This window comes from Temnothorax longispinosus, chromosome 12 (genome assembly GCF_030848805.1).
Source record: "Temnothorax longispinosus isolate EJ_2023e chromosome 12, Tlon_JGU_v1, whole genome shotgun sequence".
Lineage (NCBI taxonomy): Eukaryota > Metazoa > Arthropoda > Insecta > Hymenoptera > Formicidae > Temnothorax > Temnothorax longispinosus.
Window position 1 is genome coordinate 11731217 of NC_092369.1, and position 25823 is coordinate 11757039.

General features: G+C 35.5%; 1 protein-coding gene and 1 pseudogene across 11 annotated transcripts in view; one reads left to right on the plus strand and one right to left on the minus strand.

Annotated features, from left to right (window-relative positions):
• The first annotated feature begins 10973 nt into the window (after window positions 1-10973).
• On the plus strand, window positions 10974-19740 carry LOC139822951 (ATP-binding cassette subfamily G member 4 pseudogene; annotated as a pseudogene).
• LOC139822950 (transcription factor 12-like) overlaps window positions 19117-25823 on the minus strand; it is a 115764-nt gene continuing 109057 nt past the window's right edge. For 8 of the 11 annotated variants that reach the window (XM_071795160.1, XM_071795165.1, XM_071795163.1 and 5 more), the window contains 3 exons: window positions 24503-24648; window positions 24256-24410; window positions 19117-24176 (listed from right to left, as the gene is read on the minus strand). In XM_071795160.1, the coding sequence (XP_071651261.1) occupies window positions 24132-24176; window positions 24256-24410; window positions 24503-24648 (346 nt within the window). In that variant the 3' untranslated portion in view covers window positions 19117-24131. Of the gene's footprint in view, window positions 24177-24255; window positions 24411-24502; window positions 24649-25235; window positions 25326-25823 lie in introns of all 11 variants that reach the window. The other 3 variants (XM_071795166.1, XM_071795156.1, XM_071795158.1) reach the window with 2 other exon arrangements.

The window sequence follows — 25823 nt, forward strand, 5'->3', positions numbered from 1 at the left end:
ATGATGTAAAGTAGTTCTCATCAGGCTGTTTCTACGTCGTTAACAGGATAATTGCAATAATAGGTAAATAGTGAATATATAAATAATGAATTTTTTTTATAATTTCTAGATCATTTTATAACTAATAAGAAATCTTGCTAAAAGAGGTAACGAAATATATAATAACAAATAAACGAATGATAATATTTCAGATAGGCATTGTGAATATACGTAGCTTCTATATGCATTTTTTGATGCGTCATTAAGATGACGTCAAATATCAGCGGTCATGTCAACACGTATAATTGAAATAGCCAGGAGAGCGTTAATCACATCCTGGATCACCTTGAGAAAACTCGCGTGACTCGCGGGAGACGCGGAGAGACAGAACACCAAAGTGGAGCGTCTTCATTGTATTCTATATGGCCGGTAGCATCGATCGCCGTACTTTTTGCCTTTCCCCCTTTTGCTTTGATACGTCCCGGCCTGAGAAGCATCATTCCCCCCGTCCCGTAGCAGCTCTCCCTGGCCGTCTCCCCCGACCCCTCGCGCTGCAGCAGCCACCTCTCCGGCAACACCATTCGCCGTTTACTTTAATTCTTATCTGAAATACTAGAGAGAGGCGAAGGTGGTCGGTCCCTCGCTCTTTCTTCCCGCTTTTCCGACTCGCCTCGCCACCCTCCCTCGTCCCTCCTCGTCCACCCCTGATACGGCACTCGCAGTCTTTCTTCCCTTGAGCTGCTCGAGGAGGTGGGTCACCTCCACCTCCGGCTTCGTCTTCTTCTCTCGAAGGCAGAAGGAGCAAAAAGCTCAGAAAGAAGCGAAAGATCGACGGGTGGGGGCTGACCCGGGTAGTGGGGAAGCTCGCGATTATTTTTAGGGGTTTGTTTGCCCTCGCAGCTCGCGGCGGAGAGAGAGATCGAGGAGCAGAGGGGCCAGATATAATACTGTATTTAGATACTTAGTTCTCTCGGCCGAGAGACGATACATCGGCGTGTTCATTAAATCTTTAATACGGAACAAAGATGTTATTCATCACATTTATGTTATAAATATTCAAAAAAGTATATAATCGAAATAAATATACAATCAACGTAATAAATTATGTATGACTTATAAATGTATATCCATAAAGAATTGACGATAAATACATTTATAAATTAGAAGAATAAATATCATATCTCAACAAACGCACAATTATAAATTTTAATGTGATAAAGAGACGGTAAAATCTTAAGTAAAATCCTAGCAAAAATGTTTTCTTTGAACAAAATATAAATCTGTTGGAAATTTGATATTGCATTATCTTAAGAATTCTTACGACGTAATTTTTTTTTACTTCGAAATAGTTAATTAAAATAAAGTTGCGCCGTTTTTTCGCCGACTAAGGATTTTCGGGAGGTATATACTCTTGACCTTTCCCGCCTGCCTTTTTACGACTGGACCGATCCTAAACTTACCCACCTCTCGTTGTATCCGTGCTCTCCGGCGACTTTACGAGGCTGCCCTCCGGAGCTGCTCTTTATCGTTCGCACTTTTTAGAAGGACGTAAAAGTAGTACCGTACGATGCTTAAAACCTACCGACTTTTTAGTAGCAATCTACGTCCACCGCGGGAGGCGGGAGTAGTTATCTAAGAATCTGAAGTTAGTCGAAACGCACTAGCGTCCCTTTCCGTGCACGCCGCGTTTCCATGCACGCGCTGCCGCGCGTTATTGCGCGTCAAACGCGCGCGTTTGAAAAAAAGCACGCATTTGATTGGGATATAACCTGTGGAGACGCGTATTCGACGCGCGTTATAACGCGCGGAAACGCGTGCATGAAAACCAAGGGTTTTTAATTAAATGTATTTCTTCAAGCGTGTTGCTCGATTCTTTTATCGCAAAATAAACCCATCATCGACTTTTCTTCTTTGTTTATTCACAATACTTATTTATTGCAAAATTGATTTACGAGACTTAAAACAGACTTTATTTTAATTCTTTTGCTTTGAGATTGTTTAAATGCTTTGAGAAAATTGCGCGTGTATTATATCGAAACGTGCGTGAACGTTATTAAAAGAATATATTTGCGTGATTTTTTCTCGCTACACTTACACTCCAATAATGTAACACATTTATCGTATGGAAGAATTGGGATTTTCTATGCCGTGCTTTAAATTATGCGAAAGTATAATAAGAACGTAGGCCGCTTTGTGTAACCTCTGAAAGGACCGCTGATTAGAAATTCGTAACAAAAGAAAAAATGCTGACCGAAAGGGCTTCCGGGTGTCCGAGCTGCAAAACCTGTTTTACGATAGTCCAATTTTCAACCCTTTCTCTTCCGCCTTCGTCCCCCTTGCATCGACCCCTCTCGTCCTTTTGCCCCAGTAACCTCTTAGGGTAAGAAATTATCGGACTCCTGAGAAATATTTTATTCCTGCGCTTTCGCAATGACGTTGCATGAAATAGACGTTTACGTTGCACCTAGAAAGGCATTTCAATAAAAATCTTTGAATAGTGGATTCATAAATCCAAAGCATATATATTTATGATAGAAAATTATATACTAAATTTTTTAAGTAACTACGTTCTCGTTTAACCTGATTTATTGTCCATTCATAATTAAACTTGGCATAGATATTTTGCAACACTTTGTCGAAGATCGTTTAATGTTTAATTCTCAAACGAACGATCGCAAGAGAGACTGTGAAAAAGAGAGACGAACGAAAACGTGTGACCAGCGTAAAATTCATCGCGGCCGCAAACGACGTAAAAACAAAGGTTCTTAAATTTATGGTACAATCAAAAAGTCTTTATTATTTTCCCAGTGACGGCGCATCGCCATCTTTTGTTTTTGCCCTCTGCCTTGCCTTATGACGTCATAATTTATCCAGCCGACTATTGTCCCTTTCAAGACATTATCAAAAGGACGAGATCTTCGCCCGTCCCTCCGTTTCGCAAACGTGGAATAGCGAGAGATTTATAACCTTTTTTTTATAGAGTGATCGATTAATCATTGTCGTTACTATGCCGAGTCCGTGACAGAATAATCTTGAAGCTCCAATAAGTAATCATTGCTGTGAGTGTCGCAAAAATTGGATTAATCAATACGCGGACGTTATTATATTTAATATAATCATTAATTATAATTATTAATTATATAATTATTAAATATAATTATTAAATTTATTATCTAAAGAGGAGATACAAAAGCTATGCAGTTTAATACTCGTAAATTTTTCTTCAAGATAATTACATCGAGATAATACATATCATGTTAAACGATGCAAATCAAAAGATGGAGCACCTCATTTTAGCATAATAATGCCGTATCAATAACATTAATTTGAATTGATTGGCCTATTGCAATAATACGTGCGGTAGTTGTATGTGCTTGTTATACGAACTGTAATTGTATCGAGTAATTTATTACAGTACCGCGGAATGCAAATGTCTCTTAATTAATGCGGGCGGAGGAACAACGGACTTTTTCTCCTCTTTAGTCTCACGGCATGCTTCCATCATGGCAGGCGATCGGCGGATAATCGAAAAGCTAAGCGACGGGAAAATTGCGATCGGAGGGTGACCAATCGTCCGTGAAAATTGAAAAACTATTTCGATCTATAGCGTTCACACGCAGAGGACTATCGAGTTTCCCGTTGCACCCCATCCCTATCTCCGGAATTAAGCCCCTCTCTCTCTCTCTCTCTCTCTCTCTCTCTCTTAGTCCGCGAGATAAAGTACCCGGTTTCTAGGATTCTCAATTATTATAAAGTGATCAACGGATAATAACCGGGCTATTAAATTGTTATATTCCACTCGTCTCGAGCGCGTTTTAACAGAATAACGATCCTACCGCGTACCGCGGGGGTATTCAAAGTCTCGCCGTGTGATCCAATCGATGTATAATATTTATCTGCTGTACATTATCTCCGAAACGCGCTATTACATGACAGCTATATTACTACAATACGCCCACAACGTGAATAATTAATAATGGCGATGCTGAGCGATATATACGTGACCGGAGAAACGTCGATCGTGTCGCATACATTAATAAACGAAATAATGAGATTATTATGTAATACATAGGCGTCCATCGTATCTTATCTATGGAATATTTTATATGTAGAGGGGGAAGCGGCGGGAAAGCGCTATGTTGCGCGAAACAAAGGGATCCTTCGCGAGCAGCTGCGCGGTGTGTCGACCCTCGGAGAGTGACGGAACAGGACCTTTTTCCGGATGTTTTGGTCAGGTAAGATTTGCATACCGGTCAAACGAGTCTGCCGGCATGGCATCATGGTCACTTTCGAAACATGCGTGTGGAATCTGACGCGCTTCCGCGAACGGATTCAGTGGGTCCGAGTGTCCTTCAAAAGCGTCGGTTTAATCACTCGTCGAGAGAAAAAACGGAGTGTGTGATTTAATTGTGTGTAATCAACGTTACGTCTGTAATGTGTGACCATAAAATAATCATCACTAATCGACATTGTGTTCTTAATCTGACAGACGTGAGCTTGGAAATTATTAACTTCCGAGAGAAGGAACGAAAGAGGCTGATAAACCTCGCGAACGTGCCAAATTAATAAACATACTGAATTTAAATGGATATTAAAATTTCCTTATTCGACTACTAGTTCGCAAACGTCTGGCATGCAAGTAGCGAATCGGCTTAATGTCAAGTTTAAAAAAGGATTTGGATTTGGAATATTGATTTTGTATATTATTAACATATATTATTTTTATTTATATCCAAATTTTTCCACGGCGTTTTCTTTTTCACATATATATGTTATCGATACAACTATAAGCTGTTCGATCGATCTTACAATTAGCTTAAACAGCGCCGTCTTATATGGCAAAGCCGAATAATTCAGATGTAAACGCGGAGAGTTTATGATCGGGAACGATCGAATTGTGTTTACGCCTGCCGGAAAATCATGCTCGCCAGCTGATCCTAGACGTAGCGTTTCGTATTTGCGTCATGTCACGTGTACGTAGTGCGCGCGTTTACCCGCAACCGTGATTTAATATCCCCTCGATCGCGGATCGTGCGATCGAGCGACTTGATGCGCAAATTAATTAAATTCCAGTCGCGCGCTCTCGGAAAGCCTTCGGCTCGTTTCGCGTAATTGCGCGTTTCGTCTCATTAACACGATAGTCAAATTATACAAATTCGAGTGACCCGTGCGCAGAAGGTATCTAGAGGGTATCTAGAGGCTATCTCGTAAAGAGTGCCCTCCGAAGCATATTGTCGCATATTCTGTGAAAAATATCGCAAAAAAAGCGAGCGTTATCGCATTCGACTTATTTGCGACAACTTTGTTGAGAGACATAACATTTATTTTTATTTTCACTGCAGTTTCAGTATTGCGGAATTTCACTGTTTTGTGTTATACTTTAAATCGTTGCATATCTTTAATTATAGTCTCAATTGCTCGCAAATGTAAAGATCGACATGTACAAATTGTAAGTTTTTATCATCCGAGATTTTTTCGTCCAAGATTCCACTACATTATTTAGCGATATTTCAGCGATATTTTCTATCTCATTTATCTGTCAGTTTACACTCTATCTTATTTATTTCTATAATATCTCACGTAATCAACAAAATATCGCCGCTCAATTACTCACTCTGTATAGAATAAGAGCATTGTCCTCTTGTATCGTTGATTAATTAAATCAACACAATTATGTACATACGAGATACTTAGGTCATCAAGTGCGGTCAGAAACGATTCAATACCAACTGTAAATGTTTTTTTTTTCATTTAAGATATTTCTAATTTAACAATTATGAACTATAGATATAAAAAACTTCGACGAAAATTTATCATCAAACGCGGTCATAAGCGATTAATTTCCAACTGTGAATGTTTCTCTCGCTTAAAATATTTATAATCTAACCATTATGAACTATGGATAAAAAAGCTGATAAAAATTCAAATTTATCCCGTTACAAAAACTTCCAAACAATAATAATTAATATTGCATACGACTAAAGATATATTTAGAAATAATTGTTTTTTCGTAAAATATCAAAAACAGACACAAAAAAATATTCATGAAATTCCAATATATGTCACACCTTTATATTTAATATGCTTATTACTATGTTTACAGAAAAATAAAAGGTCCTTCTCTCTTTCGGCGAAATTAAAAAAAACTAACGCTGAATGAAAGTCTTCAAAAAGATACGGGAGAAGGAGAAACACGGACGATCGGCGATTTTCCCTTACATTCGCAGCCGTTTCCATTAACGAGCCGACGGAACCGTTGCAAGTTTTTGCATTCAGCTCCCATGCAAGAAGGTAAGAAAAGATCCGCGCAGAAAATGAGAAAACACAAGACGAGTCGCGATTTCTTGCATACCTTTTGCATTACTGGCCTCCACTCCCTTCTTGCCTCACTCGCCGTTTACCTTTCCTTTCCTTTTCCACCCACGAATTTCTCCCTTACCCGCGCGGTCCACCTCTCGCTTTTCTCCCCTCCAATACCTCTTTTTACTTCCTTTTTCCTTCCTTTCAGCATGCTACTCTTGTTTTCCGCTGTTTCAATAAAAACAAAAACCCAAGAGCCACTTCCCCATCTTGAACTGAAAATACGCCATGGAATAATGCCGTTCGGTCAATACGCGTAGAAAATTAAAAAAAAAAAGTATCATTAAAATGTGGCGGTGAATAGAGATATTTTAAAATATAAAACATTTTATATAATTGCGTTTCAGTATATAAAATTTTAAGTTTTATCACATTCTTTATCTCAGCAACTAATGTCTAACAGCGCCTAACCGAGTTAGTTACGCTATTTAATCTAAATATCTATATAAAGCTGAAATTGTAATTATTTTTCAGATGATATTTTCAGATGTTATTTATAATCTTTTTCTTTTTTTCAGAGACATATCAGACATGTTGGAGGACATTGGTGAGATTTCTCGGTATAGACGGTGACCGCCCCTTCGGTCTCCGTCGAAAATATTTCCGGCCATTTTTCGCCCCACCAACGCAAGTCCACCCTCCGAAAGAAAAGCAGCGAAGGTGGAGTAGCCGTAGGGGATAGAACAATGGAAAAAGTATCGCCATCTTTAATTCTGTCCCTATTCAACAAGGAACGAAGAGCGGTTGAGAAGAAAAAAATGAAGTAAGATCGATAGATTCGGTTTTGTAAATTTTTTCAAAATTTTTTGCGCCCAACATATTATTATTGCCTAATTATTCCTATAAAGTATTCTGCAAAGTAATTATCGGCAGTGCGTTTCATAGATATCTGTACTTTATCGCACATTATTTTATTGAGAAAAGAAATATGGATAATGCGCCAATTTTATATTAATTATATCCCAAGATTTCCAAGACTTTTGACGTATCATTCCAGTGCAAGATGATAATATTGAGATAAATTGGAAATTATAAAATACTATTTCATCATGCTTCAATTAATAAGTTTTTTGTTTAAATCTGAATAATTGTAAAGCGAAAAGGCGTAATATTAAATTGTATTTAATGCCGATTATCTAAAAAATCATTACTTCAAAAAATTTTAGATAAGATAGATAATTTTGTGTTCATGTTAACAATTATAACCGACAGCTAATTCTATTGCAGCAGGATATCTGACTAGCCAATGTATCCTGGGACACCATAGAAATCAACAGGTTCGGGTCGTAGGTGCTAGATGGAGATGCATTATCGCAAGCAACTAAGTTCTGTGTCTCAATTTAATTATTGAATTATTGTATACAATTTTTTGTCGTTGTTTATTAAATAAATTGACATAATTTGGATATAATAGTGAATAATTATCATTAACACGATAAAAATATTGATGAAACGACTTTAGTGTTAAACAACGTTATCATTTTTATCGTTAATTGCATGGATACTCGCGAGAGACTGACAAGAATAAGTATAACATTTATAACAGAATCGCAATTTTTTGCAATTCAGTTCTTGATAACTTTGTGACTGATGATGCAACGTAAAATTATGACACAGTAAATTTCTCTTGAAATTAGAGAGAGATAGACGATACTTTCAGTACTTATTCTCAAAAACTGTAATCTAAAGACCAGACGTTAGTTCAGTTGTTATATTTTAGAATATTTCATTCCACTGAGAAGATTATTCACTACGTGGAAGATATACATTCCTGCACGATTGCGGCCTTGCGTTTCAATAAGACTAATAGGCAAGGAAACGAAAAAAACTGTTCGAGCGCGTCAGTAAAAAAACTCAAGTAATAATAAAAATATGGGAAAAACTTCATAATTCTCGTATATAATTATTACGTAACTTTGCAATCGCTCATTCATATGCATACTATCGTCGTAATGTTTTCCATTTTATTCATACGGAGTGTGTGCAGTAAAAATGAGTTTAATAAACTAAACAAAGAATCGATAAATTATATAAATAATTTAAAGAAAATGTTAATAGTATAATCTGTATCATAATATACGTACACACAACATTTTCTAATATTTTCGAAGCAATGAGTGAAAGTAAAATAAATACATCGAATAAGTAGATTAGGTTCGATTTATTGTTCTAACATTTTAAAGATATTTATGAACCTGAAAAAGGCCAATTAAATATTTTAAAGTATATGCTCGAAATTCCAGCCTTCTATTTGTACACATAAATTTATCTTACGAATAAAATTTTTTTTACAAGTTGAATACTTATATTTACTATCTATACGATTTTTATCTTTAGACGTCCATTTTACCTCACAAAAAATTTCTCTTATTAAGTTGTATCTCAAATAAGAGAAAAATCCACGAACGTATTATTTAAAAACAATCCAAAATTATTTAACGACACAACTGACCAAATCTTTATTAAATCACAACGTTTTGATCCTAATTGGATCTTATCTCTCAAGTGAGATACTTTTACACAGCCTCAATAAGCACAAAACCATCATAAGTCGCCAAACGCTGATTCCTACCACCATCGTGCGTACATAAGATGATTTTGTAACTTGTTTTGTAATGATATTGATGATGTTAATGATATAAACGGAATAATCGGAACATCCTGTTTACTATATCCAAAATGTGTCATGGTCAAATTCACACTTAGAAAAATATCTCACTTGATAATGACCCAATTAGAGTCGAAACGTTGTGATTTAATAAAGAATTTGGCCAATTGTGTTGTTAAATAATTTTGGATCGTTTTTAATATTTACTGGCGAAGAGAAATTATTGTTATTGTATATTATTTAAATATCATGCACTTGTTTTGTGAAATCTTTTAATGAAAATAGTGTACACGTGCAGCGTGCGTTGTCCCAAAATTCATGCGTAACTTAGAGCTCTCATTCGTTAGATTTAAATTGCTTTCGTTTAAAAACTATTATTCCAATGGATCTTTGCTAAAAAAAAATTGTTACTCCTGATAAAGAATCTCACTACACATTTCGCACGTAAACGAATTGCGGAACACATGGTGGTATATCTGTTATAAAAAAAATAGATGTTATATATATTATACATATAAATTAATTGTTTCTCATAAGCTTATTATGAATTTATGATAAATTATTATTTTTTATTACTATATCGTTTCTCCTGACTGATGTAATAGAAGCGCAAGGCTACAAGAACAAGGATTGAGAATAAAAAATGTTTTCTCTAAAGTAAATGCGATTTCGCTATAGTATGGAACACTCCTGATCATAACGATATAAATCAATTCTAGTTTTCCGTTTTGTTTTCGATCTATGTAGATTAACCGTATAATTCTTTGTCTCCATTAAAATTGCATTAAACAATATTTCACTGATAAAATTTTCCACTAGAAAATAAAATGGATTATCCCATTCTTCATATGTCCTTGGAAAGTTATCCGCGAGCATAATTATAAAAATTCTCCCATTGCGCAACAATAATTTTATTATGATGATAACCTCCAAGGTTAGTCTGAATAATAATTTCATTGTTGATAAATGAACGACTAATCAGTTCCTCATGTTCATTAAGCGCCTGCGTATGTATGTGTTTCAACGACACTCGTCATTGCACACATCTTTAATTAATCTGTCCCATTAGATGAATTTTATAAGATTGTAGAACCTTAACAAATAATTTACTACTAAAGAAGAAAGATTTATATCTAATTTCTTACTGTAGACGTCACATATCCGGACGACAAATTATGAGAATGCATTACGTAAGAATTGGAGTGTCGGTCATTATGGTTAGACAAATGTCAAATATAATTAAACCATGATTAACGTGATCTAATCATATACCATTAATGTCGATAACACACAATTGCAACTGTCACGCTCACTAATGTAATTTTATTCGAATCTTGCAAATGCTATTTATATTACATTTGCGATTTATTTACGATTTCTAAGTGTGCATTTACAATTAACGTGTGCCTTTTTACTTCGCCGTTTTTCCCTTTTCTCTTCGTTACTTCTACAACCGATTTTTTGTAGATATTCTATATTTTACAGTTTTCTTTACATAATAAAATATTTAGGAAACTGAACTATTTCCTTCTTCTTTGCACATTCTCTTCGCACAAAGTCATTTGTAGATAATTAACATGTACATATTTAATTATACTTTCTTCTTTTTATAACCCAAACTTATAAACAATTTATCAAAAACACATTTTAATATTTAATTACTATTATATCATTATATTTTGTAAAAATTGAGAAAATAATAATTTTATGTAACAAAAAAGATACACGCTAGATTATTTGAAGAATTTTTTTTCTCGGAATATTTTATAACCAATTTTATAGACGCTAGTGGAATAACACCTCGTTCACTCATGTTATTCACTAACCTTGAACATATTTATATCCAAGGATAATGAAAGGACGAAAGTATGCAAATTTTCTGGCCTAAGTCATCGGCAAAGTTCAGTCGACAAGCATAATATTTAGAACAGGTTTCGTGAGACACGGCGGCGGTTTCCAACGAGATGTTTTCGAGGATAAAGAGAGAGGATAAAGGAAGGAAAGATTATACTACGTGTCGGCGGGGGCAGTCTGCCGATGGACGGACAGATGTAACATGAAGTGCAGAGGCCACCTCGTCGAGACACTGCGAGACACATTGCATCGTGCATCCTGACAGATCGCTCGCGTTTCGCGGGCTCCATAAGCACGCGAAGCGTCTGTTATTCGTGACTCCACAACCGTGTCCAATTCTAGCAAATAATCTCTGTTCAGTTGCTAACTAGTTATCCGAGTGCTTAGCCAGGTGCCAGAAGAAATTTTTCAGTTGAAATTCACGGAGATCTTTAAGCGCGACAAGACCTACCGGAAAGAGAACATCGATGAAAGACACCTTTATCGTGCGGTAAGTAACTTGTTTTTTATGTCAATAATAAATCGCGAATTTGCAAAAACAATGTAGATTTAATAATGAAAAAGTCAGTTAGATAAGGAAAAGTAAGATTTCACAGTTTTCTTATATAGGTACGTTGATAATTAAAGTGTTATATAAGAACTATGTTATCCTTTTTGAAAACTTGTAGATATTATTGAAGAAAAGTTTTCAATTTATATAAAAAAGAGGATACATTTTTTAGAAAAAAATATGTATAATATATCTATTTTTATTCTATAACATATACTAGTTTAATTTCAAACTGTTATAATGTTCGATAGTTATTCTTTTTCGACAGTCTAAATTATTATAAAAATATCGCTGATAAATGTTATCAATAACTGTTATCTATACGCTAATTTGTTAGCTTATGTTAGCATAATCTGCTTTGTTGTATTACAGATAACATTCAATATTAATTATCTTTCTCTCTCTTGCATGCACTTTTTTTCTTTTTATATTTCATCTACCATCGCGGTCAATCCTGTAATATCGAATTTGACATTTAACCAATATCAGTTAACCGAACTGCAGACAGATAATTTAATAACGCAAAGCTGTTGAACATGTGTAAAGTGTAAGGTACATTGTAACATTGACTCAGACTTCAAAGGGAATAAACATAGAACTTGTCGACCTTGCAAATACACTTCAACTCGTGCTCAACTCGTGAAGGACCAAGACTTTTAAAGACTGGTTTGGCATTGAGAGAGAAAAGTTTATTGAAATTCTTGAAAGGTTTATTAATAATCTCCCACACATTTTCCGCCAAATAGTTTTGTTAGATCGATTTAAGAAATAGTTCAGCGATCTAGCAAGCCGTTTAAAATCGTATCACCTAAGTGATAAAACATTCTTGCAACAAGAATTTGTCACATGTTATCCGGAGCCGACTTGATTCTTGTAAAAAACGTGTTTTTAAAGATGTTCTTTAGGTACCGTCCCAACCAAAAGTATGCATGCAGGAAATATTAAAAACTCTGATATTAATTCTCCAGGAATTCAAAGACAAAAAAATGTATATAAATAGTTATATACGGAACATCTAATAGAATGTAAAAGATGTAGATATAGTGACTGTAAATAACTGTTACTATTTTTTTTTTTCAAAAAAAATTTCAAAAAAAAAATTGTTGTAAATCGTTTCAAATTTTGTTGCTATATTTTTGTTTGTTGACGATCTGCTTGTGTGTAAAATATTATATTGGTAACATTTTTTAATGTTTACACTTTTCTCTGTAAAACCATTTGTAAAACGTATATTCAAGAATTGATAACTTTTTATCTAAATTGTAAATCGATTTGAAATTTAGCCCCGAACTTTGAAAGAGAATACACAATATATGATATTAAATTTTCGTCAACTTCGTTACATTTTAACTAACTCTTTAGAACATCCTTAACACAAAAATTTAAGAGACATGATAGAATCAACTATACCACGTTAATTTGGACGGTGTCATTCAGCTTTTAAATAACAAAGGTGACACGTATATAAATAAAAAACACATTTAGATTAAAAAATAAATATATATAGAAGATAAGAATATAATCCACTGTATTAACAAGATAAGTGTAGAGAAGAAAACATAAAAACCATAAATAACATTTAAAAAAGGCTAAATGCTTCTTAAAATATTCTTCATTAATATTTATGACTGTCGTCATTAACCGAAAGAATATGTCCATAGTCAGTTCCAATTTAATAAAATGACACATCGGGAGGATCTAATAGCTCATATGTAAAAATATACCTTGAAACTAACTATGGAGATATTTATTTTTCTTTTAATGCAATTTCGTAATGACGGTGCCGAATCTTTTATAACTTCAAATTTGTCCACATTTCAATTTCTTGCTTTCTTATTGGATCAATGCGTATATATTATTTATACTTTTCGTGAAAACATTTTTTTTTATCATGCATTAAACATTTTCATGAATATGAGATCACACAATATAAAGCATATGATATCTCAACTCGGACTCGACGCGCTTCTTACTGTAAATTATAGTTTATTGTTGTTATATAAGAAGCATAAGCATGCACTGCGTAGTTATATACTGATACAAAAATCGACCTATCTTATAACCTAGGTGATTTAGAAGCTCGAGAAATATAAATAGCATCAATATAAGGAAACATAATTTGAAAGCAAAGAAAGATAATATATGCGTGTTGCATGTGCAAGAAAGAAAGATAATTGATATCACCTTCTCGCATGACAATCAAATGTAAAATGTAAAAAATCACATGTGTAACGCTGAGATCAATGAAGCGTACGTAGGAAGTCGAGATTACGAATGTAGAGTAGAATAGAACTCTCATATTTACGTCATTTAGATTTGATCAGATGCAAATAATAGTCTAGAAATAATGACCGATATAATGATATGCAACATCGGTCGTATCATATAGTGCAACGAAAAAACATAAAACGATGAAATTATTCAGCATAAAAATTGTAGAACTTTGGAGTTTACCTAGTCATTCGTTTCATTATTTGTCATGCTGATGTAAGAGATTATGCCGACATATTCAATATTTATGCAGAGGAACATCCGTAATAAGCCGTATATTCGTCACCCGTAAGTTAGAGACACTACTCGTGTGTTTAAAGAACATTAATAAATAGTTTATTAATAAGTAACTCTTAGGAGATATTTCAGCCTGATAACTTGATAGTTGTTATACTTATTTCTGATTGAATTAGATAGTCTGCACTGACTATAACACGTGTGTAACCTTTAAGAACCTTGTATCTTTTCCATGCAAATGATTCTTAAAATAAACTAATATCAAGATACACGACTGGAGAAGTTAAACGTTTTCTTTTTAAAAAAAAAAAATAAAGTTGGAGCATTATAAATCGTATATGTATCTGCGATGTGGATTTTTACTTACTTAAATCATTTTCTTATTTTTTTTATAATCTTTATATAGTCCTATATATAAATATAATAAATATAAATTGACCATGAACAAGATATGAATATATATATATGTATATATGTAGATAAAATTGTTTTTTATTTAATTTGCAACATAAGTGACTATTAGTTCTACTCAATTGTAATTAATTTCACTTGACGGCAAACTTGACTGCTACCTACTTCTGAGTTTGCATCATACATGACATTATACTAATATTTCATGACATCGCTTACTGTACCGCGTACTGACTTTTTTCATGTAAAATAGCCGAAAGCTGACCTTGAATTAAAAAATCATTTAAAAAAGTATGGACTGTACACAAATTAGTAACTTTCATAATTATAATAACGCTAATAGATTATCAATTTAATAAGATAAAATTTGATTCTGTGTGAACCTATAATGAAGGAAAGACAAGACTAATATCCATATAAACGCGGTATATTTATGCGATTCGCATACAATTTCGTAAATTGGCGTTCCAAGTTCCTCAATCCAGAAATAAGGAATGTATGTTTACGTAACATTTAACACTTGCGCAACTACCGGTTCGTGCCAGCTAATATATTCTTATTATAAATTAATAGTCGTGTAACAACGCACTCAACCAGTTTTTGCTGCATCATCGAGTACCATCTAAATACCACATCGCGAAAACTGCAGTCATTTCTTGTAATGCAAATCGAGATGTAGAGATAGTAATTCAGCCATTATATTGCAGGTGAACGAGAGACGGAGAGAATCTCGTAAGAGGAAATTGGAACATGAAGAAATTCGATTGATGCAAATGATCGCTAGCAATACCGGAAATTGTTGAAGAAACATTACGCACAAAGAATAGAAGTCTTTGTTTTGAATAAGTGCCCTTCGGGAACGGATGGTGTAAGAAATTATACGCAATCCGAGTGCAGGATAAAAAGAATGCAACTGCACGAGAAAAACAGCACATGATATTAGAATAAATTATACGCAATTCGAACTGTTATAAACACTGTGAAATACTTAATATTTAAAAAGTGTAATAATTCGGAGAAAATTATGCTCAAGTTGAACTTTCGCATGCATATTAACATATTCACTGATTGTTAATCAGGGATCAAAGATGCGATTCTTGAGAACAAGGTCCAGTATTAGCTGCGTCTAATATTTCTTTCAACATGCAACTGTAACAATACGTAGCCGCGGATGAATCTTCACGCACGCAATATGCATTAGACATACATAACTCACCCCACCTACGCAAGTCAGACAGATTTTTTTATAGTGTAGCCGATAAGCCGATAAACTTGGGTGAAGAGATAGAAGGAAAGTGCGGCAAGAGATAGACAGTGCAGAGAGAGAAGATACTCTTATTGTTAGTAGGTCAATCAAATCTTTAAGTCATGTCGACGAGAAGACGTGCAACAAACGCGCTGCGTATGTCGCGGGCCCGGATGGCCGACATTCAATTCAAGAATCTGTCGTTCGAGGTACAGATTGGATATCGCGGGACCAAGAAGAAGATTCTGAAGGATCTGAACGGCGTCTTCAAGGCCGCGGAGCTGACGGCTATCATGGGACCGTCCGGTGCCGGGAAGTCGACGTTGTTGAACATTCTGACCGGATTCCAACAGGGACAATTGACGGGCACGGTCGAGTATGTCAGTAGCGAGGGTAAACAGAACTGTAACGAGTACAAGAAGCAATCGTGCTATATTCAACAGACGGACAATCTGTACGGTCTGTTCACCATTCAGGAGAGCATGATGATGGTGACCTATTTAAAGATCGGCAATAATGCGACGAAAATATTCAGGCAGATACTGATCGACAACATCCTGGAGACGTTGCAGCTGGCGAAGGTAAAGGACACAAAAGTCGACCGGCTCAGCGGAGGGCAGATGAAGAGGCTGAGCATCGCCCTGGAACTGATTGACAATCCGCCGATAATGTTCCTGGACGAACCGACAACCGGCCTGGATTCAATGGCGTCCCATCAGTGCGTCTCCGCGTTACAGACCCTGGCGAAGAGCGGTCGAACGGTGATCTGCACCATTCATCAGCCGAGCGCCGCGCTCTATCATATGTTCGACCATATTTACTTGGTGGTCGATGGCCAGTGCATGTACGCCGGCCCGCCCGACAACACGGTGAGCTATTTCGCCCAGCAGGGTTTTCAGTGTCCCCACTATCACAATCCCGCGGACTACATGTTAGAGGTGGCCAACCGCGAGTATGGAGATTACAACAATCAACTGATCGCGGCGGCCAAGGAGTATTGCCAGAGAGAGGAGACACCCCTGAAGATGCGCATCATGAGGGAAGCGTCGTTCTACGACGAGAAAACGAGAGAGATGATGGATCCGCCCTCGGAAATGACGAAATTCAAGATATTGCTATACCGTTACTCCCTGATAGCGTGTCGAGATTGGTCGGTAACTCACATCAAGTTAATGTTGCACTTCCTCGTGGCTGTCTTGTTGGGTTTACTGTTCGAGCATTCCGGCGATGATGGCAGCAAAACCATCAGCAACGTCAGTTTCTTGCTGATATGCGGGATGTACTTCCTCTACACCAATTTGATGCCGGCCGTGTTGAGATTCCCTTTGGAGCTGGCCATACTGAAGAAGGAGCGCTTCAACAACTGGTACCAGCTGAGGACTTACTACACGGCCACGCTAGTGATGAATGCACCGTTACACATATTGTCCAGTGTTATTTACTCAACCATCACCTACGTGCTAACTAGGCAGCCCCAGGAATGGTTCCGATATCTCATGTTTCTACTCATCACGACCCTGACGGCTTTCACCTCGGAGAGCGTAGGCTTGGGTCTAGGAACACTTTTCGACCCCATTAACGGCACCTTCTTTGGGGCTATCACCGCGTGCGGGATGCTGGTACTAGCTGGCTTTTTGGTATTTTTCAATCACATGCCACAGATCCTTTACTACATTAGCTTCATGAACTACTTCAGATTTACCTTTGACGGCTTAGTACAGGCGGTTTATGGCTTTCAACGAGAGCCGATACAGTGTCCGAGTGATATCGATTATTGCCATCTTCGAGTACCGTCGCTGATACTAGAAGAGCTGCGTATGACCAAATCTATATTCTGGATCGACGCCGTCGTCCTGTTCGCCTGGTTCGTGGTTATTCGGATCGCGTGTTACATTTCGTTAAAAAGAAGGCTTTCAAAAGTATGATGAAGATCCCCTGTGTATATTGCTGGTAAAGCGGGTATTATCATTGTATTTGAAATGTAGCGTAAGTCGCCGAGATTCTTCCGGGTTCCGTGAGCAAAACGCTGCTTTCGTACCGAGGATCATCGGAGAGGCACCGAAGAGGTTTGTTGACGTCTCGCAAGGATGTGCCCGCTGAATATTGTTGGAAGAAATTTGCATGTCAGTATGGCTGTGACAGCGTTAGTGTGCTCATCGCTTCGTAACGAGATCTTTCCGCCAAGGTAGAAGATGGTGAATAATTTCGAAATAGTATGTCTCTTATCTCCGTAGTCATTTTTCTACGGTCTCAAAGATAGAGAAATGATAGTTTGTATATAAAGTCGAGACGTGTCGGTTGCAACGAAAGAAATGCTTACGCAACTCATGTGCAGCGGGAAGTAAAAGTAACGCTTGTAATTGAGTTCGGCTTTTCCAACTCGATCTGATACAAACCAGCGGGATAAGATACGGAGGATGGAGTACGGTTGTAGAAAGTGAATTGTGACATTGTAGACGCCAAGTGCGAGACGATACTTTCACGCTTGTGCTCGATGGAGCACGTGCTGGGACAATGATGAATATAACATCATATTTTGCGCGGCTGTAATTAAAGATATGAAAATTTTATTGCGTTTCGTGATTTATAATAACCTTCTTCGAGCTATATGCCATAATCATAATTTTTTCCGGATTTCAGGTATTTTTTTTAGATCGGATTATAAATAGCGCTAAAATCGCTGCATGCGTGTAGCAGCTCATCAAGTATTCAATAGGCTCTATCCAGTTTGCAAATACACTACACCTCTCCGATATCTTTGTCCACATTTGTATATCATTATGCGAAAGCGGCAGTTTCCGCGAGAACTGCACTTATAAGTTTCCTTCCATTTGCTAATATCACATAAGCAAACAGATTTTTATGCTGTTGCTACAAAGTTCTACTTAAGAATAACTGCATAAATAAAATAAAATTATTTTGAAAAGGATAAATCTGATGAAATCAGCAGAAAAATCTGTATTATTGAATAAATTATTAATGGAGATCAAGTAATAAAATTATAGCCTTCGTCGACGAAGAAATCTTGTATTCAAATGATATACTTATCATGATGTTATTTCGATGTTAAGGATATTTATTATAACGACTAAATAACGTCAACGAAAGACCATTAGCAATATATTAGGAATTTAATATTGGATCTCTTTCGAGTAAGTTATTTAGTTTTATGCGATGAAAATGTTTCTTCCAAACCCGCTCAGTTAAAGGGAATTATGCAACACGACATAGATTTATATTTCTCATAGAGAAAGAATAAAGCTAAGAGCGATAAAGCAGCGGAAGGTATTTCGCGAGTTAGGTAATGTAAAGACGCGGGTCGTAGGTCAAAAACCACTGAGCGCATGGAATTCGCAATAGGATTTCTTAACCGAAGCTAACCACGTGTTTCACATTAGTCTAAGAGCGACGATGGACCGCTAATATCGCGGTCGTGCAAACATAATTTCGTAATAATATTATATAAGACTGTACATGCAATAGAAGTTGAGAAATAGTTAAATTAATAGCCTTTCACCAACGAATGGAATTACCTTCAATAATGAATTCCTCGGTAATGAACGGGAGAAATAATATTGTTGTCGAATTCGACCTCGCAGATTAAATTAATAAGTTTATTTCCGCTGCGTTTCCCTTCGGGAAGAGACGATCGGCGACTTATCAAAAGTGTAGCGCGATGATCTTGTCTTGTATATGTAACATGAGGTACGAGAAATATAAACTTCGAAATATGGACTACAAATGCTTGCATGTACTGCAATAGTTCGTAAAGTTTGGCGGCGTATCAATTAAAAATGAGCAAGTACAGGATTTGTGGCGTGCTGTACTTGTTAATGTCTATAAGTATCTACATACTGTGCATACATATAGCTAATCGTTATTCTGCGTATAATGAAATACAATTGAAACTTAAATCAGTATGCGTATCATAGGAGCAAAAACGTAAAACGTAATATGTAAATATTGTCTAAAATACTGAGAGTATAATATACAAATAAAATAACGAGTGAGAAAGAAAAAAATGCTAATAATGGCAAATGTAGCGCGTATAATGAAAATTATATTAGAGAAAAAGAAAGAAATGTTTAACGGACCGCTCGGGGATCCACGTCAGGCGACACTGTGATTATGGAAAAAATGGTACATTTATTATATTAGTGATAGTAATATTACTAATGATATAATTACATATTTTTTTTCTTTCTCAATCGATACACTTGCTCACTCTCTCGTATTCTTTCTCTCCCTCTCTTGCATTCTTCCGTTTATTCTTTTTTTCTCTCTCTCTCTCTCTCTTTCTCTCTGTTTTATTCAGTTTAGATATTTATATTCATCTCGTACTTCATTAATATTAGTAATCGCATTCTTCTTAATCGCATATAGGGTCGAAGAGATCGGTTTCAACATCCTCTAGGCCCATTCACACAAACTGCCTACAACCCACTTACGCATTAATCTTTTTTTTTATTACATATTATACAATATTATATATCTAATATAGTTACACTCTTATATGATATGATAATTATCGATTCGCAGTTGTACCAATAAAACTGAACCATTACACGCAATTAGACCGCAACAAATAGAACCCCTTACGTTCTCATCGATATTTGCCGCTTAACAGTAATCATAAATTGAAATCAGAATTTACAACCAGCTCATACCAAACGAAAGTGCGATGCCCCCTTGTTCTCGATATGCGCATACTTGAAAATAACGTCTCATTAAGAGTATAATTATTTCGTTTCATGTACAAAGGTCTGTGTGAAGGGGCCACTATGGCCGACAATTTCGACTTCGACCCCCTGTGTAGACCTCTTCGCTCTTCAGCTTCATTTTGACTATCTACGACTATCGACACGTGTCTAGCTTAGACTGGCTTACGAGCTATTTATTGTCGTTATTATTTTACATGATTACCTTCGCGAATACAGATGTGTGATCGTGTATTTTATTAGTGTCTGTGAGCGGCTCTTTTTGCAATTTATCGCAATGTACATTTATCGTTATGTTCTCTCTTCCTCTTTTTCGCTCTCTCTTTCTTTATTTTTGCTAAATATAATTTTATAAAACGTCGCCAAAGCAACGTAGCGTGATTAATGATTATTAATTAAACATGGAGCGAGGTTGTGCGAGTTCTTGCCGATCAGATTGCCTATAGTCTACAGATCCTGATCGAAAATGAAAGTGATTTTATGATAGGTCTACTATCTAGTGAAAATATGTAAGTATTTTATAGCTTATAAAAATTAGTGTTGGGATAATCGTTTTAATTCTTCTCGTGTCTCGTGTCATTAGATGGTTGGAAAATAAAATATTTAAAAATTTTTGCAATGTCAGTATTGTATAAAATATTACAGAGTATTAACAGTACTGTATGATCGCATTCTGATTCGTAATCATAAAAAGATCTTTATTTTACATTTATATCGTGCATGCGTACGTGTTCAACTGCGTTTTAAAAATATTTTTTCACATATACATTATATGCAACCAAGGCAGATATTTAGTCCAAATAATTCGACCATTTTGTAGTTAACAAATGAAAAAAAAATGGCTTTATAATTTGAATATAATATAATTATAATTATTAATAATAATTTTTTAACAATAAAATAATATAGTTCAGACATCACTATACGAAAATATTCGACTTGAGTTTAGTTAAAAATTGAGCGAAAGAGAGAAAATATTTTACAGATTCCTACAATATACATATGATATGTTTGACAGATTTTGATATGAATAGATCTTAAAAGAGTGCCAGTAAAGGAAAAGCCTGTCACAGAGTCTGAGCAAGAATATATAACATTCGTACGATCTTCCGTAATTTCTATGAAATACTGTTATGCTTTTGAAGAAAAATATAGCTATAGATATACGTTACGCAAGAGAAGATACTCTCGATAGATGAGAAGAAAAAGAAAGTAGAACGGAAAAGAGGCGAAATAAACACGGGCACTCGATGCGTTTGCGTTGGTTTCTTTTTTTCAATAAAATTTATTTAAGAATCTAAATAAATTAAAATACATGGCAACTGGGTACAGATACGTTTGAGCTATATTTTTGTTCAAAAACAAAAATGTCCCGTTTTGTATTTCTCACGAAAGATCTTATCAACGGTAATTAATCGATAATAATAATAATAATTATTAATCATGATTATGACAGGTTGATTGGTTTGGCTCTTCTCTTGTGCGAGCTAAATCGTGTTCATAACGACTTTATATCACGCCTTATGAAGCTTAATTTATTTCGTTCGCTCGATCTACATTCCACTTCACCGCGTATATATAAGTACAGAAAGTCTGCCCGAATGATCGGTGGCAAAGGTAGCGCAGGAAGAGGAGCGCCTTGAAGATCTGAGAAGGTCCAGAATGATTCGACGATGTACCAAAACCAGTCGATGCCATCGAAAGATCGTCTTTTCTCCAGCAATGCAGCATTATGAAAGAAAAGCACTGCATAACGCATTTGTGAAAGTGCATCCGTAAACATTGTTATATGTCATAACAAGGATATATTTCACATTAAGCGTACGTTGTAGTATTTTTCGCAATGCGCACGTCTTGGCACATGTAAATGCTTTTCAATTCTTGCTGATAATGTATATGCATATCTCATAATTGTGAAAACATAAAGCGTGTAATCTGGGACAATAATTGTAGAGAGAGAGACCTCTTAATTCTTCCTTTTTGATCCATATTTTTACTGCCCAATGCTTTTCTCAATGCCGCAATAATATTTGAGACAATCCATTTCGTAGTTGCAATTTGTAACCGTGTCAAGACACGGATAATAAAAGACATAAAAATTATTAATATACAATTCAAAAATGTCCTAAAATGTCTTAAATGAAAAATCCTTCATTATTCTTAAATTAAAAGATCGTTCGAACGATCATTGTAATAAAATGATTAACAAATTATTTATTGAAAGTAATGCAAATGTTATAGTGTCTCTTATAGTGTTACTTCTTATAATGTACGCTTTCGGTTTTGGGCACGGATCGTTCACGCTATTTTCCTATGATTACTATAAAAATATTTTATAGAAAATCCGAAATAATTACAAGCCATTGTAATAAAAATGAGATGTGATTTGCATATAATAGCATGTAAATTTTGCTTAATATAAACTACGACTGTGTGAATGGATTAATAATATCCATCTCAATATTAAAATCAAGAGAGTCCTATAAATGGCACTTAAATGGCATACATAATCAAATTCTAGCCGTAAAAAAACTCTTGAAGAATTGTAAAATAAATACATGCCGATAACTTTGTTAAGTGGGGTATCTTCACGGCTTTCTTACTTTCTCTGAGATAGTAATAGTTCTGTTCAAAATGAGAGTATTTTAAACAACGCAATGTCATAAGAAACATCCATTATTATTTATACGTTCCTTGGAGCTTTTTTTTTAATGCATAAAATATATATATTTTGTATTATATATATTTTATTTTTTTTTAGTTTTAGAAAAGCAAATCTCGTATGAAATAACATTTACTGTTTTCATTTTCTTTGTTTTCCTAATCAAATTATTAGAAAAAAAGCTGAAAGCATCGAAAAATGATTTTCTTATCACATCGCGATGCAGTTAAAAATGGTGTTCTCGCGAGCGTGAACGAACCGCTAGCATCTTCAATTCACATTCTGAACGCTCGTAAATAATAGTCTCTATATACAATATTGCCAACGTCTAATGATCAACATAAAGGCGACATGATCCGTATGCCATATTGGCCAAGAGTTAAATTCTGCTAAAATCGGTTTTCTTAAGACCAAGAGATTCTTGATCAAGATTTGCCGATTCTGTTAATTTATATAATCGAAAAGTATATTTAAATATATCTGATCGATTCGGAAATATGCTGCCTTTATTTTCATCCCTAGCCAATGACTCTGTTTTTCGCCAACTCGAGTTCTCTTCCTAGCTATTGCGCATTATAACGTAAACGTGTCGGTAGTGTATACACAGAAGTGGGCAATTTAACATGAGTCAGCAGCGAAGTTCGATCCTTAATAAAATCTTGATCGTACTACACATTATATATCTCGAAAGAGGAACCATATTCCTTTGTTTTTTTCTTTTCGCTATTTATAAAAATAATTTGAAGCCGCCTTGAGGGGGTAGATGCCTCTTAAAACTACTTGCCCTATGCTTGGGTGAACGCATATGGGACTTCTTCCCTTATTAATTGCATATTGAAGAGCTGCGAAAAAAATTATGGGTATTTCTGTGTCGCTCTTGCTACAGTACCAAGACACGTGTCCTTAAATGAATAGATATAGATACTTTTAAGTAATCTCAAATTATAAGAAAAAAAAGTTATACGAATAATAATTAATAATATAAATATTAAATAATAAACAAGATATTTTTAAAAAATATGATTGAAAATGTCTCTTATCTACTCTCCTTTTCTTTCTTCTATTAATGTAACACACCACATAATATCCACAATTTTTTGCACATTCCCACAACTTATAAGAGCAGAGAAAAATCCTGTATGGTTATGTAAGTCATGTTCATAATTCATTGTTTCTTATCGATTTTAAGATGTATCTACCCCTTAACACAGAATGATACCGCCACTGAGCCGCTGCTACTGCGGCTGTGGTGGATTGTGCTGAAGGGAAGGTTGTGGACCCTAAAACAAAGATGTACATTTTATTTATACATCCCAAGGTAATCTTGCTCGTGCGAATTTAACTTTGACAGAATCTTACAGGTAATGCGGGGAAGGGCGGTTGGGAGTGCGCGTGTGGATGAGAATGCGGATGTGCTATGTGCGCTGCAAGGTGGCCTGGTAACTTCGGGCCATCTTCGGCTTTTTCTTCTTCTCTTCTTTTTAAACACGCAGCTTTTGGATTAAGGTTCCGTTCTAAACAAAGGAAAGGATAGATTAAAAATACAAATATTGATACAAATTAATACGATGCAACCGATGATCAAGAAGCGTGTCGGTACACGTACCTCTGACTTGTTGTTCGAGTGTCATTATAACTTCAACAGCCATGTTGAGAATACCGAGCTTCGTTTGAGGTTTGTCCGTCTTTAGATGTGTCATACACATTCTACCGAGTTCCTTTAGAGCCTCATTGATATCCCTGATACGTATCCTATGATGAAAAATGAAATTTAAGCATGCTAATTATCTTTATTAAAAATGAAAGAATATCTTTTTTTAAGTCTCAATGTCAAAGAACGGAATAACCTTAACTACATGTAATAATTTTGTGATAACGTTATTTGTAATAAAATTTGTCTTTTAATATCTACTTACATACTCATCGCATTAAGCAATATTCTTTTTGTATATGTTTACAGTGAAAGAAGTTAATGTAGCAGAGCCAATTACGAGAAATGTAATTCTACCACAATATCATATATATTTTGTGATTCCTAATTAATACAAATACCAATTGTGTATACGTATGTGATAGAAGTAAAGTTTTCATGCATATATATATATACACCAGAACATGCCGATTTCGTGAAATAATGTATGTGGGGGAAAACATGTCATTTATCTTCATCGTCATCGAGAAATATTTTTAGTATATTCATGTTACACTGTCATGTCACATATACATAGAATACGGGCCGCCGTTTACTACTGACCAGAATTGTCATATCACTGTGGATCAAATATAATCTATTTCTTTTTTTTTCTTTTTACGTCCGCTGCGTATATCATTGATCTTACCTTTCCCTAGCGTTATTTGCTTGCCGCCTCTCTTTCTCCCTTTGTGCCTTCATGTCGGGATCATCATCCTCGTCCTCGGCGCTCGAACAACAGTTGCGCAATAACAATACGCGATTAATCACCTGGCTTACGTCACAACTTACTCTAGCCTATATCGCTTAAATTATCTAACGACAATCGAATTACTAACGTGAGAGACACGCGCGCGACACAGTCGCAAATTGCAAGAAAATTGCTTTTGACTTGTTGGAGTCTAATCACCTAATTGTTGTTCGAGCGGATTTCGTACACATACATACGTTTCTTATTACGATAGACAAGCGATATGATAATGAACACACGCAGGTGGTTTCGTAATTTTGAAATCATGGATAATAAGTAGGTTACGAATTTAAAGGCCCGTATTCTTTGCACAGAACAAACAGTCGACGGCGAATAATCACGTCAAAGGACAGTGATCTTTCGGATCGAAAAATGCAGATCTTCTATTTTGACGCTGCTACCTAGAAAATTAGAGAATGCAGATGACATCTATACAATTGTCAATAAAAATCCTTTTCCAGAACAACTATTATAATTTAGAAGGAT